The sequence below is a fragment of the Prinia subflava genome, chromosome 2 (assembly GCF_021018805.1).
Source record: "Prinia subflava isolate CZ2003 ecotype Zambia chromosome 2, Cam_Psub_1.2, whole genome shotgun sequence".
NCBI classification, from domain to species: domain Eukaryota; kingdom Metazoa; phylum Chordata; class Aves; order Passeriformes; family Cisticolidae; genus Prinia; species Prinia subflava.
In genome coordinates this window covers 107,313,346-107,331,926 of record NC_086248.1, presented here as the reverse complement: position 1 = coordinate 107,331,926, position 18,581 = coordinate 107,313,346, and the positions used below count along the sequence as shown (strand labels likewise).

The 18,581-nt window shown below is 44.9% G+C and overlaps 2 protein-coding genes across 2 annotated transcripts in view; one reads left to right on the top strand and one right to left on the bottom strand.

Annotated features, from left to right (window-relative positions):
- Window positions 1-595: 595 nt before the first annotated feature.
- ANKEF1 (ankyrin repeat and EF-hand domain containing 1) lies at window positions 596-17,638 on the bottom strand. Its single transcript, XM_063391486.1, has 10 exons — window positions 17,320-17,638; window positions 12,383-12,772; window positions 11,751-11,950; window positions 10,657-10,806; window positions 10,060-10,183; window positions 8,426-9,221; window positions 5,676-5,902; window positions 4,363-4,529; window positions 3,341-3,478; window positions 596-2,302 (listed from the first exon to the last, which is right to left on the bottom strand). The coding sequence occupies exons 1-10, from the start codon at window positions 17,477-17,479 to the stop codon at window positions 2,177-2,179; spliced, it is 2,478 nt and encodes an 825-aa protein (XP_063247556.1). The 5' UTR covers window positions 17,480-17,638; the 3' UTR covers window positions 596-2,176.
- Window positions 17,639-18,019: 381 nt separating this feature from the next.
- The window catches only part of PAK5 (p21 (RAC1) activated kinase 5), a 159,598-nt gene continuing 159,036 nt past the window's right edge, over window positions 18,020-18,581 (top strand). The window contains exon 1 of the mRNA XM_063391484.1: window positions 18,020-18,092. The gene's annotated coding sequence lies outside the window, so the exon portion shown is untranslated. The remainder of the gene's footprint in view (window positions 18,093-18,581) is intronic.

Below are 18,581 nucleotides of genomic sequence, written 5' to 3'. Positions count from 1 at the left end.
TCCCAGCTGCATCCACAGCCTCAGGATGCCCTGCTGGTCCCTTGTCCTTGGCCTGCTGGGCCAGGGGCAGCTGCTCAAGTATTGCCCCTGGCTGAGGGGCTGTGTGCCCTCAGCGCTGCTGTCTGTGTCACACTGTCCCAGGGTGGTCTGATGGTGAGGAAAGCTGTGGATGGCTCTGCCTCCTCTAGGCCAAGCAGGTTTTGCTATTGCTCCATCCCTTAGGGATCACAGTGGGTGTCCTGCACAGGACACAGCCTTCTAATTTCATCACCACTGTGATGCCACAATGCAGGATGCTCAAAGCAGCCTCAATATCACAGGTCCTGGCTTTCCCCTCTTGTGAGGGATTTTAACTACCCTGACAGCTGCTGGAGAAGCAACAGAGCAATACAGAGACAGTCCAGGAGGTTCCTGGAAAGCTTTGATGATCCCTTCCTGACACAGGCAGTGGAGGATCCCACAAGGAATAGTGTGCTGCTCAACCTTATACTAAGAACCAGGAAAAGCCTCATTGGATGTGAGAAGGCTGTGAACTGCCCGAGATAATCTTCATGACAGAGCTCTGCCAGAAACAGTTTTACCTCACAGTATAATTTCTGACTGCTGCTTGATTTTATTTTGATGGCTGCTGTTCAGCAAATTGCCCCTTTGCTTCTCCTTCTTTCAGAGATGCAGTTTCATTTACAATTGTTCACGGGCTCCTTGCCCGTGCTGCCTTCTATGACGTAACTGAAGCACTACTGCTTGTGTTATTTGCAATCATCTGCAGCCAGCAGAAGTTTTATGCTGACAGATAAAAATCACACTCCGGTCATTCAGTGTCGTTTCACTCTGATTCCCCCCAAGGGATCCGTTAACAAGAACCTCAGAGGTTACCCAGCCTCAGAGGTTGGTCATAATGCTCAACTGGCATCACAGACAGCGTCCCTTGGCTGCCGTGGAGTGATCGCTGGGGTTCAGACCTGTTGGAACGTTTTACTCCAGGAGAAAAGTCAGGACAACCCCCAGAGAGTCATTACGGATGAAAGCTTTGCAGCTCTCAGGAGTGCTCACAGGGAGCTGCTGAACTGGAAGTGGTTCAGAGGGAATGGGAAGTGAATCAGTTGCTTCAGTTGGTCCTTCAGGAGGTGATGGAGCAGGATAAATGTCTTAGAAAGAAGCTAGAAGGAAAAAAATTGGAACAAGGAATGTGACGACAATTTTGGATGCCCCGGAGCAGCATTTGTTGACAGCCCCCTCTGGCAAATTGGAAGAGCTTAGGAAAAATTACCTGGAGGATGAAGAAATACATATTCAGGTTGGACATTAGGAGGAATTCCTTCATGGGAAGGGTTAACATTGGAATGGGTGTCCAGGGAGGTGGTGGAGTCACCGTCCCTGGAGGTGTTAAGGAAAGATCAGATGTGGCACTCAGTGCTGTGGTGTGGTTGACACAGTGGTCAAAGGTTGGACTCGGTGATCTCAGTGGGTTGGAACTCTGCAGGGCAGTCACCATCAGCACCCCCTACAAGACCCCTCCTTCATCTGGGGGATAACAAGGGTCTGTGGGAGACACAGCAAATGGATTACAGATTATTACATAAAGACTGTTATCCTTTCAAGAGATCAGAAGGAAAACAATATGTGCCCATTGGGGTGGAAGCAGTTTCAGGTCTCACGTGCACTTTGGCAAACGAATGGGAGAACATGAAAGAAGTACATTAGACAGTGAGAGGCCTGGCTGTAAATTCTGAACTCCCTGTTGCCTCTACAGACAACTCAGAACACTGCTGTCTTAGCTAACTATGGAATGCCATCTAATTATCTATATATTTAGAGCAGCAGGGTAAGGAATCTTCCAGGAAGAAGCTTTGTGTTGGGGTAAAGAAAGCTTTACAAAGCCACACCTTTACAAAGGACGTGTGTGTCCCAACAGTGGCTATTCCATGAGGTATACTGAGCCAGCTCCAAGAGTTAGAATCTCACAAGGATAAATCTTGTTCCAGACTAAGCCCTCAACAAAAGATTGTGTGTAAGCAACATAATCTATTGAGGAAAAACTTGATAGAGTTTTCTTTTATGGTAACTGAGATATATTTACTGAGCACTGCAGGATTCCTTTCTTGCAAAGGAGTAGCCTTTTAAATCTTTGTCTCCTCAAAATAGGAGCTGAAGAAGCTTCTTCCAGATGCTGTGCTTAATTGTTAAATTTTCTGTTGAAGAGGGTTGTAAAATCTTCCATGTGACCATAAAGAGCAGCACGTTCATGGAGTAATTCTTGCTTTTCTGCAAGCTGTATTGCTGTGGGATCAGGGCTCCATATCTACAAAATAAAGGTGTTTGTAGTTAATTTGGGTGGGACTTTGGCAACAGAAGCACTAAGAAGATACTGTTAGCCAAAGAGAGCTGTGGTCTAGCACTCCTTTCCACTATGAGACATAGAAGCAGTGTGGCCTCCCAGCAGAAGTCAGGTCAACCATTTGTGTGTGTATAAACAGAACATTCTCTTGTTGATAATTCTAATCTATAATGTGCCATGGACTCCGATTACAGATAACGTGGGAAAGAAGATCTTAAGACGATCTTAATTATTTGAAATTACTGACTTGGGCTCACGATCCTCAGAGTAGAAAATATAGAAAATAGTAATCAGCTGTAGAGTCATCAGCTATGTAGCCTCAGTCCTCTGAGACCATTGTAGAAACTAGCACAGATCAGGGCTAGGGAAATTATAAACTCCAAACACAACTGCTCAGCCAGCAGTGGTGTTCTTTTCCTTTTTAAGGAGAAAAAAATACTACAAAAATTACCTCACTGTGATTATCCTGTTCTGTTTCTCAGTTATTTCATACTGTGTATTAACAAGACCCTGACAGAAAAGTTATATTTCCACTGTTCCAACTCTAGGAAGCAAATATTTAGTGTGCTGTGATCCATCTAGTTCCGTGACTGTCAGTGACAAAAGTCATCATGTGATAACTAAGCAAGAGGGCAAGTTAGAAGCTGGTGCTCATGCTATGCAAATAGACTCCTTTTAAAAGCAGGAGTATAAAAATACATACCATAAATGTAGTTGCATTTTTATTTTACTGTGGCTCCACTTTAATCCAATTTTAAAACCTGATAAGATCTTGATTTCCACAAATATTTGTTTTATATAAATATATATGTTATTATATAACACACATCCACAAACTCTTTAATGTACTGTTGTTTGTGGCAACCCCTCCAGGCTGTGTCACATCATGTCTAAGCTAGTTGAATGGTGGAAATTTCCTTGGATTATTCTGGGTTTGGATCTCAGCAAGGTCTACCTTGAAGTTACCATGAAACTGCACTCATGTTTTGCTGCTGTACGTACTTTTCTGGGTCTGAAGGAGATGTCATTTTTGTTTCCTCTCATTGCCAAAGATTTCCAATAAGCAGCGCTGTCTTTTCGGGAACGCTTTTTCTGTCCGGGAACAGGCGCTTCCTCAGGTGGTTCAGAGCCATCTAGAGACTGAAGGGGAAGAAGGTACCAGTTACACCAAGATGTCATGTTCAGAAGCAAGGCATGCATCCTGCATCTTCTGGTACTCTGCTACAATGTTTACTGGGGGAGGATTTCTCTTAATCTCTTCAGAATCTGTTTTTCTCAAAGATGATTTTTTTTAAAATCAAAGGTTGCAAGGGCCAACCTTTCAAAGGTAAAAGGCACCTCTCCTCCTTGGGCACTAAAACATTAACTGGTCTTTATGAGTCCCAAGACAGTCACCTTGTACCACTGGTGATCCTATCCTCTTCCAAGTGAGCAATAAACAAGCACCTAAGGTTGTCATCCTCCTGCCTCTGAAAGTCCTGTGCTGTCCCTGACATTCCAAACCTTGGTGAAAGGAGGATGCCAGCATTTAGCTCCTGGCACATATTTATTGCACTGTCTGGGGCAGCTGAAGGACACTTGCAGCCATGCAGACACAATTGCATCTCCTCCCCAAACAGCGCCCTGGATGGGACTAACAAGAACCACTGGTGAATCTGGCAGGTCTCATCCACAATAAGAGAACCCAGCTGTGGTCACGGAGGCCAATGTCACCTTGGGAACAGGGCAGCACTGAGGTGCTCAGGGCTCCCAGAATGAAAAAGAAATATTTTTCTGTGTCCTGTCAGTGGTACAGGACATCATTCTTATGCGTGTCTGGGGAAGACATAAAGTTTGTATAATCAGCAAGACAAATTTCAACCAACGAACAAGGTCTAATACAAGAACAACTACTGGCATCTGAAAATACTCACTTTAACAAAGCTGCCTGAGTTACAGCGTTAGAAAGAAATGGGTGGCAAAGAAAGGAAAGAAAGAAGCTCCCTGCTATTAGCAAATCAGTCCTTCGTTACCCTCTCTCATACCTCTTTTTTCACAGGTTTTGCTGGCTCTGCTGGTTTTGGCTTCCCACCTTTTGCTGGCTTTGCTTCTTCTTTTTCTTGTTCTTCTGCCAAAATTTGCAGTTGATTTTCAAGAAGTTCAATTATTTTAGCATCTCCAAATCCTTCAGCAAGATCAAGAACGCTCTTTCCTGTGTTTAAAATATAAATATCTGAGTAAACTATGAAAATTAACTTTGGCACTGGTTTATTGCAACTGACAATCAACTGTATTTAGTATGGCCAGTATTTTATTACCCATCCCATGTGCCAGCAGAATGCCTGACATTGGTGTGAGGACCAGCCATCATCAGCACTGCTTGCAGAAATAAGACCTGACAGAAATGAGCCTTGAAACACGAATATTGCAGTAATTCTTGTATTGCTTGCTTTGTTCTTAATGCTCTGACATTTGCAACTTGTCTCCATACACTGGTCCTGTCATTTTGATCTCTGGGAGCTGAGAGCATTTAGCACTAGGAGATGGCCTGCATTCCTAACCTTGTACCATGCTGGCCATCTCCTGCCTGTAAAGGGAAAACTCCATGGTGTAAATGAACAGCTTCAGTGCTTCGTGGAAGGAAAATATCTGTCCTGGTTCTTCCGAGACTCTGGCTGGAAAGTGTCTGTGAGACTGAGCTGCTGTGTGAATCAGAACCCCACATGATGTAAGAAATAAGGGATATACATCCCTCCTAAGCAGGCTTTCCCTACTAGGCATTTTGGCAAGGAAAGTCTCATTGTGCAGCAATGTTGCTTCCTATGTTAGAGCAAGAGCTCTAACAGGTGGAGCATGTTAACTTTGAAATTACTCCAGACAGTGGAAATAACACTGAACAAGGGATCTGCTGGGAGGAGGTAACACTTCAGTACCAGCTCAGATTTGGGGTTCTGGGAAGTATTTTTTTCCTCAGTAGTTATATTTATATTTAGAGCAGCAAGGAAGTTTTTTAACCAGGACTGCCTGTGCCTAAAAATAAATCACTTAAATGAGTGGCAGACTATACTCTGGGCCACAATTGAAATCTAATTTCCCCTCAAATAATAATAACGAGATAGAATGTTTTCATTAAACCTCTGCGTATGTATCTTGTGAGGAGTAACAGCCTTCTGAATTGAATAGTTAATCATGTTACTTCATTTTCTAGATATGTAAAGCCCAGGAAAGCTGACTCTTTTTTTTCAAAACTAACTGAACCTGTTACCTTCATCCCAATCTCTAAATGCAGAACAGTTGTCAAAGTGTTCCAGGCATTTTTAATAAAGAAACAGCCTATTTTGGAGCTATTGCTACTTACCATAGCTGTTTGTAGCCTGGATGTCAGCACCTGCAGTGATTAAGAAATAGACCATGTCCAGCCTGGAGGCCTCAATGGCTCTCATCAGCGGGGTGGCGCTGCCTATTGCAGGGGCATTCACGGCTGCTCCGGCCTTCACCAGCACCTCCACGATATCCAGGTGTCCATTGTAGCAAGCATGGTGCAGAGGAGTCCACAGGAAGTTGTCTGTTGCATTTACATCAGCCCTGCACAGGAGTAGGAGCAGTTGTGGCAGCTGAAGCTGTCGAGTTCCTACAGTACCAGCCCCAGCTCCAAGTGCAGTCTACTGGAGCTGCCCACTGCAATGGCACATTCAATGTCAAGAGTTATTTTCATATTGCTGCTGCTCCTCTGAAACTGTTTGAGTCCCTGAACTTGTCATGGAATAGTAATTGTGTGTGCCTGGGTACTGCTCATGTCCCCCCTTAAGCCGTCAGTGTCCTTCACATGGAGCTTTTCATGGGTACAGGAAAAAACCCCAGGCATTTAGTCCTGTGAAAGGCTGCTAGTGTTTGTGCTCCAGCTTCACTGGGAATGGCAGAAAGCAGATGAAGAATTCAGAAAGTACACGTCTGGGCCAAGAACGGGTGCTGCAGGACATGTGGCAACGCTGCAGAGCTCGCCTGCACCGGAGGAGAGTGTTCACCTTCCCCTTCAGTGTTACTGCCCTCTGCCCACTTCATTTCTCTGCTCTGGCTTCTCCCTTCAACAAACAGGTCACAGAAGGTCTGCCTAGGGAATCTGAGCATTGAAAAACTATTCTCAACTACTGTGCTGCTGGACTAGACCTGTTTCTGCTCCCAAATTCCAGCTGGGATGTTCTGGAGAAAGCAGGGGCTAGCTCAGGGGAGATCCTTGCAATATGCTGCCTTTGGACGAAGCTGAGAGGAAAAGCATTGTCAGCCCTAGAGGTCCTGAAGGGAGTTAAGGTCACTGTCCCACCTGGTGGGCAAAAAGCTGCTGTCTTCCCAAAAGACAAGGAGGAAGGGAGAAAGAAGAAAAACTATGAAGGAAGCTGCTTCCAGGGACAGTTGCTTGCTCAGGTGATTGTCTAGATAAAAGCACAGATTAACCTGTTCTTTTCTTGTTTAAATTTTTAATTTTTTTCAGAATTTTACCTTTGATGAGATCTTAATACAGTAAATTCCCCTGACCTACCACGTTTATCTCTCTTATCTTGCAGTCACTAAGCTATTATGGTTTATTCGTATCCAGTTTTCATTTGTTTTAATTCTCATTAAAATAAGCTCCATCAATTATTTCACTTTCTCTCTCAACCCAACCTCTTTGCCTGCACTCAGACTCTGTCTGCCTCTGAACCCTTTTTCTTGACTTCATTCTATCAGAAAGAAACCAATCAATGGGAACAGGGACAATGCAGCACTGATTCAAAAATTCCTCAGCATTTTCTGCCCATCCAGCACAGAATTTCCCATTAGACCAAATTTCATTTACTTCTAATTCTTTCTGGAGGAAGATAGAAAGTAGAGACCACCAATTTAATTTTAAACACAATAAATGTTAAACATTTATTTGGATAAATGTTTTGTATTCAATATGAATTTGTGGTTCTGTACTGAAAAGATTATATTGTAAAAGGTATTTGAATGCCTGTGCCAAACTACCAGCCCATGATGCTGAGAGATGCAAACCTAAATGCTGCTGATAACTTTCCTCTCAATTTTCATTTCTGTCAGTTGAAAAAAAATCTCAAAACTGGTACTATTTTTTGGAGCTAAGTTACTGTGTTTCTAGGTCTCACTGTTAAACATGATGTGACTCCAGTGCTGTCTACTGAGGCTTGGTAAAAGGAGTAGAGATTAATCTGGTGGATTAATTTGGTAGCTGCTACATCTTTATCTTTGGAAAACCTGAATATACACATTATACAATTTTCCATATGCTCTAGGAATGTCAGTGTCATTACCAGGGTGTGTAAAGATCCATGTGCTGTCAGTCTTTGCAGGAACCACAGCAATGACTACAGCTACTTTCCCTGAGATATTAATATTAACATTAATTCTATCTATGGGTAGAGAGAACAAAGTTAAGGTAAATATCTTTGGAAAATGTTCATTTAAGCATTTATGTGAAGGATTGTAGGACCACAGCAGTCTGACAATAGGAGATTATGCTATTACACAAGTATGACTGAATCTTTCTGAAATTGCTTTCATTTTTAAGCTGTCATTGAGATCTTTCACAAGTGTGTCTGCAGGCTACAGAATTGCTGAAGCACTTCTAAAATGAGGAGCAGGCTAATTAACAGCAGGGGCTTCTGATGTAAACCCTGCTATTTCAGCCTGCCTCAGCTGCAGAGGAAAGTGAAGCTTTAAGCCAGGTACATGTAACAGGGAAGTCCAGGATCACCTCAAAGATTTCAGAGAAATCCTTTAAGTCAGATTTCCCCAAAATCATTCACCAGTCTTGAGAGTTCGCTTGTGAGGATGCCCTGCTTGAGACATTGGGTATGAACTCTGCAGCTGACCAAATGTCAACAGTCCAGACACCAAACATTTCAATCCTGGGGAACTTGTTTTCATTTCCATGCTACTAAAATGTGAAAAATAATAAACTTACCCCCTGTGACTTGAGATCTTAGGGAACTAACTTTAATATTAAATGTTATGTAAGCAAACAAATCATAGCCTTTTGCATTCAAATATTTACTGGATACTTATGCTTTTGAAAGCCTTCCCAAAATAGCAATTAAATTGAAATTATCTTACCCCTTTTCCAGAAGAAACTCCACGAGAACTATGTTGCCATTTGCACATGCAAGCATTAAAGGTGTTTTGTAATATTTATCTTGTATGTCTACTGGCACACCATCATCGAATGCTTTCTGCAGAGACACGAAGTCTCCTTCTCTGACAAGGTAGTTGATATCCATGAGGGTTTTCCGTGGCTCATCCACGTACCAGACACGATCATCGAGCACGGGATGGGCGGATTGCTGGTCCCGTTTGAAACGCTGCTCTTCAGAAATGTTTGGGACAGCCTCAACCATGTAGGTAGGCAAGCCGTCTTCCCTAAGCGGACGTTCACTCTTTGGGATTACACAAATGGGCACAGGGAGGCCTTTCTTGCCTTTTTTTTTTGGTGGTTTCTTCTTCTTCTTTGCTTTGGGCCCAAAAGATGATAGCAGAAAGGTTTTCTGCAAGTATTTTGAGCCTTTAAAAAAATCATCAAGGCTGATCCTGTCACCAGATACTTCATGCATTTTCGCAAGAATTTCAATCTGTTCGTGGTCCACAGTGCCCCAGTGCTTCTGAATCACTGATATAAAATCACTTCTGGATACTGTTCCTTCTCCCTCCTCATCCATCTCGAACTCCTTGCGGATGGCCTCCTCGTGCTGCACGGACCAGTCGTACACCTTCAGGTACCAGGCAAGGGTCTCGTCCGGCTTCTTGAAGGCTTTTTCAGCTTTGCGCAACACTGTCACTGCTGCTTTAAAGCCGCCGTTCTTGGCAACCTCCCTGGGGGTCAGATGGGCCAAGTTTGACCATGTAGGATCACAGCCTAGAAATATGGACACAGTTTGGCCAATAGTGCTGGGGAATTGCTAATTATCGAATAGAAGAAACTTGTAACACACAGGCAACTCATTGCCACAGGCCGACAATTTCATACTGTTTAAGCTGTAAATAGCAGTGGTAGGTGGAACCACATCACTGATTCCAGGCTGGAAGGTCAGCCACATGTCTGTATTTTTTTCCCAAAGGGAGAAGCATTGAGCAACCCGTGCTCTATTTATTCATCCACTCATGAATATGTATAAAAAGAGAGAAGTTCAGTAGAAACTTGACATTTTTACTCAAAGCAGTGAGCAAGGTTAAGAAGCAAACTAAGATCAAAGTGTCCCATTTTTCTATACCCCAACATTACAATTTGGCAATGGATCACTTGTTTGATCACAAGAATAGAATGTGGGATTTTGCATGGTGAAGTGCCATGGTCATGTGAGCAAGCCAGGAAAGGATCACAGCTGCTTCAGGGCATGTTTCAATACCCATGGGCATGAAGCTTTCCTCATAACTGCACAGAGATTTTTTTTAATGATCAAAAATTTATTTTCTATTGCAAGTTTCAATACAATACGTCTAAACCCAGCTAAACCCAGAACCACCTAATACTGTCCAACACTAAGTTATACAAACCCCTGTTGTCTCTGCTGCTTTCTTTGAGAAATGTTTTCTCATCCACATGAGGTAAGAGCCTCCATTAGGCTCTTCTGAAGGAAAATTTTGCCACAGGATGCCCAAGAGTCAAATTCTTCAGAGATACCCAAATGAAATCTTTCCATTAGCACAGAAATAGAATATAGATAACAGTTGCAAAGTAACTTAGTTTTATGTACCTCTTTGTCCTATATACCTGCAGCAATCTGCAAATCCTCCCTCCGCAGCGTAATGAAGTGGAGTGTTACCATTCATAGCAATCAGTTTCAAGTCTGCATTATAACCTGAAATAATTGTCAGAATCTAGAAAAACAAACAGAGTCCCACCAAAAAATGTTGTTTGTTTCTTGACCTGTGAAAATGTGAGATTGATTTACAAATAAATGGAAAATCTTACACTCCCATTCTAATAATGAAGTTCTCTCCCATGTTCAGCTGGTCAATGCACATATAACAATAATGTTGTCTATAGCATTATGCTTATTTAACTGATGAAACAGAAACCTTGGGTAGTTGTAGACACCAAGGACAATCTTCTTGCCAGCTCACTGTAAGCCCCTTCTGGCCTATCTATCACTGCTGGAATCCCTTTGATACTTAAAAGGAATCTACTTTTGATTACTGATTATTATGCTTCCATCAGCTGTGATAATGGACTCAAAAAACCCCCAGCAAAAACACACTCCAAAAATCCAAAACAAAACCCTGTAACAACAAAAAAAACCCCACCCAGGTTTGGCTTTGCAGCAATGCTTTAACACCACAAACGGTAATACCTCAAGAAAGCCTCCTTTGGCTGCGAAATGGGCGGCACTGTGTCTTTCAAAGTCAAACAGGTTCACATCGGCTCCCCTCTGAAGCAGAGCCAGCACCACCTCGGCAGCGCCTTCCCGTGTGGCTTCCATCACGGCTGTGCGCCCCGTGGCCTGCAGGGGAGCGAGACAACAACTCACAGTTGTGCTACAGCTGCAGCTGTGGCACCTGACTGTTCCAAGCTGGCATCAAACAGCAAGTCTCCTTTTAGCCATTACTGGGAAAAGTTTATACTTTCAGAATCTAGTCATAGTGCTGCTAAGATAGTCAGATCCCAGCAACTCAAGCACATTGGAGGCTTGAGTTCCTTGAATAATGCCCATGAAAATCACTTCCTTAGTTAAGGAATCCTTCATTCTGTGGGTATCTTCTCATGCACAGTTACAACATCTAACACAAATTACCACCTCAGCTTATGATAGCAGGAGCATAAGGAGCTATGGCTGGAGGAGGAACCAGGGAATCTCACTGTGGTTCTGTGAGGAAAAGTTCACACTCTAATACACTAATGTTGTCTTTTCCTAGATAATAATGGATGGTTGCTTTGGATAATTTCAAGGGAAAGCTTGAGCTTCTTGATTTATCAACAGCACAGAGCTTCAGTCTTTCAGGTCTTTGTTAAATTAAGGAAGCAAACAACTGATTAAGACATACAAAAGAGAAAAAAGTTTCTTATGCCTCGTTCCTGCCTTGATTGCTCATCAGATTTTCCCTAATGGACTTACCTTGTAGTGAATATTATTTCAGCTCTCAAAAATCTAAAGACACATCAAGTCAAATACAAATCAGCACTGCTCCACAGTGAACTGCAGGTCCTTAGAGCTACATTACTTAGTTACATTTAAATTTTGGGAAACATTTGCATTCTAAACCTACAAAAATCTAAAGGAAGACTTAAAACCCTCTCCTCCAAAAAAAGGGTGGTACAGAAGAGGAGAAGAGGTATGGCCATAGAGTTAAGCAATTTTCACTGCTTTATTATTTTAATGGGAGTGTTTAAGGTCAGGTACTTATTCTATACTCCTGTATCTGTTCTTAGTTACAGAAATGCTCAAACCGGGTCTGTTGCATGGGGATCTGCTCCTTTCTCCAAGAAAATCAGGCACATATCTTTAACCTCATGAGCTTGCTCACAGGCTTGTAGAAGCACAGGCCTCCCACTGGTAGTACAGTTGTTGACATCTGCACCATAGTCCAAGGCAATTTGCAGGCAGTGGTAGTGGCGTGCTGTAGGTGAAAGGCAGTAAAACAAAATACCTGCAAAGGAAACCAGTGGGGATTAGGGTGCAAAAGGAAATGACCAGAAGGGTTATGAGGCTGTGAGCTTCGCAGCTGACCAGTCTGCAACAGAGACCCCTTCACTGAGGATGTATCTGTGCAAAAAAAGACCTCTAGAGTCTTTGCTTGAGAAGAAAACCTGAGTTCAGTATGTCACAGGTCATGGGAGGAATGCGATTCTCCATCATAAGTTACCTCTCTGCTCTGTACTGGGGAGACTTATGATTTAAAGGCTTAGACCCTTCAGGGAGAATTATTTTCATTTTCATCAAAGTTATTATGGCCAACAGCTTCTGTTGGGCTGTAAGGAGAACCCTCAAGCACAGTTCCTCCCCAAGGTGGGACACATCATGTGTAGTAAGCGTGTCACACAGTTAAGGGATTGCTTTATGATATTTCCTTCTCACTCACCTTTCCCTTCATTATCCACAGCAGTCATGTCTGCATGAGCTTCTGCTAATAATTCCAGAATCACCTCATGGCCTAGCTCAGCTGCCTTCATGGCTGGAGTGCATCCCATGTTGTCATGGACGTTGGGATGAGCTCCGTGTTCCAGCAGGAAGCGGCACATCTCAATGTCGTTTTTCATGGAGGCCAAGTGAAAGGCACTGTATCCGTCCTTAGGCTCTGTGTAATTAATGAGATCTGGGAATCCTTTCCGGATCAGATTTTCTATTTGCTTCTTGTCTTTCTCGTGAACACACTGAAGGAGTTTGTAGATCTGTAAGTTGAAAAGCCTTTTATCTACTGGTAGCATCCCAGGGTAGGGAAGACCCTTGTCTTCTTCCAAGGGAATACTTTCTACATGGACAAAAAACAAAACACATAATCTCACAGATGAGATTATAATGACATGCCAGTAAAATCAGGAATCAGACCAAATTCACAGCATGAAAATATCTGTTTTACCTTGACAGAACACTAGGCTTTGAACTAATTTATCTTTTATTATAGGCAGCACATACAGAGACTATATAAACCCAAGGAGCACCTTGCAAAATTTTTCTTTCTAGTCATCCAACTGTTCTGAAGAGGTCTCATTCAAGGAGAAAATTAAGTTAAGAAGCTGTAGGGTAACTGCACTCCATTCAAGGAACTGTTATAATCTACAATTACTTGGAAGCCTAAGGGGAGGCTGTTCATCTGTCATTTTCAATGGGAAAAAAATTGCAAGACGCTGTGTCCTCTGCACTTGCTGAAACATAAAATTGATATTAAAATTGATACTAACATCACCTCATCAGTGCCTGAGCACCTTCCCCTTTTTTTTTTGGTAGCTGATGCATGAACTTCCTGCTAGGCTATGTACATAAAAGAGTAAGTCGAATTTCTCTGCAACAAAAACCTTGGGGAAGAAAAACATACAGATAACAGGGCACTGGTCTGGGAAAAAAATTCTTCCAGGTCATGCTTCTTGAAAAAAATTCAGTGCAAGATTTTGCCTCAATTCTGGATGTTTTTTGGTTTTTTTCTTTTAGGTTTTTTAGCCTCTTTTAGCCAGTCTCAGCACTTGTGGCCAGAGGGTCAGAAAGGGTCACACGTTGTAGGGACCATTTCTGAAGCTCTCCTAAGTGGATGGGAAGCTTCCTATTCAGCAAGTCTTGGGTCAGCCCATGCTCCAGAACTCTTACAGGACATGCAACACAAAAAGGTGAAGGAACATCTGTTAGAGAATACTCGGGATTTAGTTTGTTTGGGGTTTGTATTTATTGCAATGTAGTCTGTAAATGGGACCACTCAGCATCTGCCTGGCTACTGCTGGGTGCTCTGTGGAAGTCTGTGAGATTGCAGAGAGAGATGTGCAATTCCAACACTTTGTGAGGCAAGACCTCCCGTTCTGGAAAGGAAGCCTGAGAGAAAACTGAAGGAAAAGCAGAAAAAGATGACTGAAGGTGAATCAGGTTGGGAATGGATAGAGAGGTAATTCTTGTACCACAGGTACAATATGCCAGTTGTCGTTTCTGTAGCTATTGCCTTTCATTGCTTTGGAAGTTCTGTGTCCAGCCTAGTTTTGGAACAGAGACTGGGTCAACTGTTGGCAGATTTCTGAGAACTGTCCCTCTTGTTTTCCTTGCCAGACAAGGCCCTCAGCTCCCTCCCTGTGCATCCAGCCATGGGTGAAGCTGTTGCTATCAGAGGCTGCTCCCTTGCAGAAGTGTTTAGGTGGGTACTAAAATGCAAAGACTCTCTTTGCAAGGAATCTGGTCTGAATAGGTCAGCTGCTCTCAGATTTAAACATGGCATGACTTAAATCCTTTTCTGTTTAAGTCTTACATAACCCTCATTCTATCATAAACAAAGTATATCCTTACATCAAACAATTGAATCTTAAAGTAGCAGTAACTTAAATCTGTCCCCTCTGGCTTTCTCATCCCTACCACGCTGTGCTTCCTGTGGCATTTTGTCTGTGAAAGGGAATAAATGCAGAGATTTTTATCCCACTGACAGAAGTTACACCTGTAGCAACCCTGTAGTCCTAAAGCTTAGAGCTGGGAAATAAGGGTACTTCAGAGTAATTCCCTGCTAGAAGTGAACCCTGGAGTCCCCACAGAGCCTGGCTTTTAGAGCCTGAAGCCTTAGGAGGCAATTTCTGAGCAAATCCTCAATACAGGAAGTTTTTTTTTCTGAGTACAGGGAAAAGTTGTGATGCAAACTCTGCAGGGTCTGCAAGGAGAAGCAACAGGAAGATTCTGCAGGGAAGGCTCTGACAGTACTTACACCACTGAAATTCAACAGAAGCAATGTTTTTAAAGATACTTAGATGGAACTGACAGGCTAAAATGTTCTCTTATGCTTTTATTCTGCTTCCCACCATCTTGAAGCAGGAAGGAACTTTGGTTTACTTCCAAAAAACTTTCTTTCCACTGTTATTCACGATTTGCACCTGGATTTTGCACAGCATTTTTTCAGGAACTCATTTCTTTCTCCCCCTGAAGCAGCCAAAACTGAAGAAGTGACATTCTTCTTGGACATAGGTTAGGAATGCCACAGAGCACGAGCAGAACTGCAGCTGTTAAATCCTGTTAGTAATTCACCTTTGATGAGGGCATAATATTCAATACGTTGGATTTGGATGTATTTAATGGATTATCGTGGAGATTCCTTGAGATTGCCCTATAACCTCTGCCCCACGCAGGACATGACACTGCTGGCACACCTTGCACTAACTGCACATTTTCATTTCTGCTCACAGTGTAATGCACAATTCAGTACAATTTTAGTTCGGGTCAGATTTTTCCTGGTGCTTTTGAGAGGCTTCTCACAGCATTCTTTTAATATTTCACACACAGCAATAAAAATAATTCCATGAGCATAAGTGAAATTATTTTTATCACAATAGTGAAGTCTGTTATCACAATTCAGCCACCACTGAGTCCTTACCCTTTTTAAAGTCTTTGCTTCAAAGCACTAAGAACCAACAATTTACATGAAAACAACCATAACATTTTAACTGTTACAGTTTATATTTCTTTGCAGCATTTGTTGAAAGTGACTGGATCAAGTTTTATTAGAACTTTCTAAAGTAGCAGCATCAAAGAAAGAAAGGTGGGTTAAAAATTCTACCCAGGGTCATGTAAGAAAGTCATGTAAGTTATAAGCAAGGGAAAAAGGCTTCTAAAATGAAAATATAACTGCAGCATCTTGTCAATTTTCTTTAAGTAAATACTACCAGCCCTGTGTACTTCATAGATTTTTTTATCACTTTACCTGTAACAGATGGTTTAATGGAAAATGAGGGATTGTTAGTGTGGCTTTGAGAGAGTCATGCTCTGGGGAGGGCTTCATGAAGCTGTAACCACAAATCCCAAGCTTGTAACATTTGCTTAGCAACAATTTTATCTGTTGACAAACATCAACAGACTCACTACCTTCATTCTGCCAGCTTGTGTCATTTGATGGAGAGCATGAACTCATTTCAAATCCAGATTAATCCTTTTCTCAGTACGCCTGGTATTAAGAAAATCATTTTAGTCGGACTCTTGTTTTCCCACGAAGCTTTCCAAGCTGTGATGGAGGTAGATTGCTAGAGAGGGAAGTTCTGGTGGCCAGTGATCTCATTCCATGTCAAAGCCTGGTGCCTGACTGCTGCTGGAAGCACTTGTGACTCCCTCTTAAAAGTTTGCGACGTTTTTCAGTTTCAACATTTCCAGTTGAAAACATCCCTTTAATTATCACTATTCACAAACCAGTAAACAAAATTTTCATGTGTTTTATCTTTAGTGGGAGAAAATAGCTGAGCACTTTCTAAATTTAATCCCTTTGCACGCTGGGCAGAGAGATAAGCATGAGCCCTATATGTCAGTATAAAAGGAACCAATATGGTAACAGTGCCATGCTATATTTACAGCTTTATGTGAATAATTGCACTGGATTTTTGGCTGTGACTAATGTTTAATAGGAGTGATGCAGCAAAATCTTCCTAAACTGAATTCCAGTATCATGAATAGCCTATAATGCTATGGGGTGGGTTTTTTGTGTTAATTCTCCGGTGATGCCTTGCCTTGGGCTGAGGCACAGCTGAGCACAGTGCCGGGCACTTGGGTCTGAACTGAGCAGGTTCCAATGTCGTGTGGAGATCTCAGCCGAGATCCCGATCTTTTGAAATGGGGCCCAGTCCTGAGTGCTGTAAAGGCAGTCCCGAGGTTCTGGCTGGGTTGGATCTAAAGATGTGCATCCGTTTGTCTATAGCTTGCCTTGCAACTTCCAGTCACCTCAGTATCCATCCAAACCGGGATGTAATGGGGCCCAAAGTGGCGGCGGCAGGCAGCCCTCGGGGCAGCCAGCGCCGGGCAATCGGGTTTGTGAGCAGCACCTGCGGGGACAGGGCTCAGGGGAGGCGGCTCCCCAGCCACAGCTGGGCTCCGGGAAAGCTCCGGAGTGCTGTGCAGTCGGGGACGAGGTGCTGCTGCAGGGTGAGCAGCCGCTCCTGCCCAGGGCTCTGGGGAAGCCAGGTGAGGGATGAATTCGGGATTGGTTTATTTTCCCTGGACTGCGACTCAGAGGAACGGGCGATCTGTAGAGGAGACTGGCTCTAACGGGAGAGAAACTGCTGGAAGGGGAGGATGCTGCAGAGCTGGTGATGACCAAACAGTGTATCCTGCCAAGAACGCGCTGGTGTGGCCGTGCGGACACCCAGACTGAGGTAACTGCCCGCGGCGGGAGGTGCGGGCCGTGAGGGGGGCGATGTCCAGCGGGTCCGTGTCCTGCGAGGCTGCGCTCAGCCCTCACAGCGCGCCGGCTCTGCCCCAGCCCCTCCGCAGCGCCGGGGAGGCGGCGCCCGAGCCCCGCCGCCTTCTCGCCACCACTCCCGGCAGCGGCTGCGACCCTCGGCAGCCCCGGGCACTCACCTGAGGAGGAGGACGCCGAGGGCTCGGGGGCCGCAGCCGGACCCTCGCCGGCCCCGGCCGAGCCCTCATCGGCCCCGGCCGAACCCTCGTCGGCCTCAGACGAACTCCCGTCTGCCTCAGCCGGACCCTCATCGGCCTCAGCGGCCGCCATTGCTGCCATGGCTGTCTCCGTGGCAACGGCGTCGCGCGAGCGGGAGCCTCGGGGCGGCACCGGTTCCCCTCAGCCGGCGCGGCCGCTCAACGCTCAACCGGGTCCCCTCGGTCCCCTCAGCGCCACCGGATCCCCTCAGCACCACCGCGTCCCCTCGGTCCCCTCAGCGCCACCGGATCCCCTCAGCGCCACCGCGTCCCCTCGGTCCCCTCAGCGCCACCGGATCCCCTCAGCACCACCGCGTCCCCTCGGTCCCCTCAGCGCCACCGGATCCCCTCAGCGCCACCGCGTCCCCTCGGTCCCCTCAGCGCCACCGGATCCCCTCAGCACCACCGCGTCCCCTCGGTCCCCTCAGCGCCACCGGATCCCCTCAGCGCCACCGCGTCCCCTCGGTCCCCTCAGCGCCACCGGATCCCCTCAGCGCCACCGCGTCCCCTCGGTCCCCTCAGTGCCACCGGATCCCCTCAGCGCCACCGCGTCCCCTCGGTCCCCTCAGCGCCACCGGATTCCCTCAGCGCCACCGCGTCCCCTCGGTCCCCTCAGCGCCACCGGATCCCCTAGGCGCCGGCGGGTCCCCTCAGCTCGGTACAGACCAGCGCCCTGTCGCCCTCCGAGCCGCCGGGTGAGGCGGGCACACAGGAAGGACTTGGGTGTCGTGGGTTCTCTTTTCTTGTAGCTGACTTGCCAAGCCTCCTTTTCCTTCCCCATGGCAAGCAACGCTGCATGGTTGTTTCAGCTCCAGGCTTTACTGGAGTCGCCACAAAAATGGAGTGGCGAGGTGTGTGTACCGCCCAAGTGCACGGCCATCCCCACAGGGTTTGTGTAGCACAATGATGTAAATAAGCTTGGATGGAAAGGTGATCGTTCACAGTCCGAACTGGACAGAGAAGCCTGTATTAACAGGAAAAAAAATGCCAATGAATGGGAATAAGACACTCAGAGCTTGTCAAGTGAAGCCTAAGTCATTCTAAAGGGCAGCAGCACTAACCCTGGGACTGTCCAAGCTTTCTATATCTCCTTTGTGTCCATTTCCTTTAGTGCCAAAATTCCAAATGCCACAATCCCACCCTCAGTGCTCCTGCCAGGCTCAGTAGTCTTATATGAGATAACT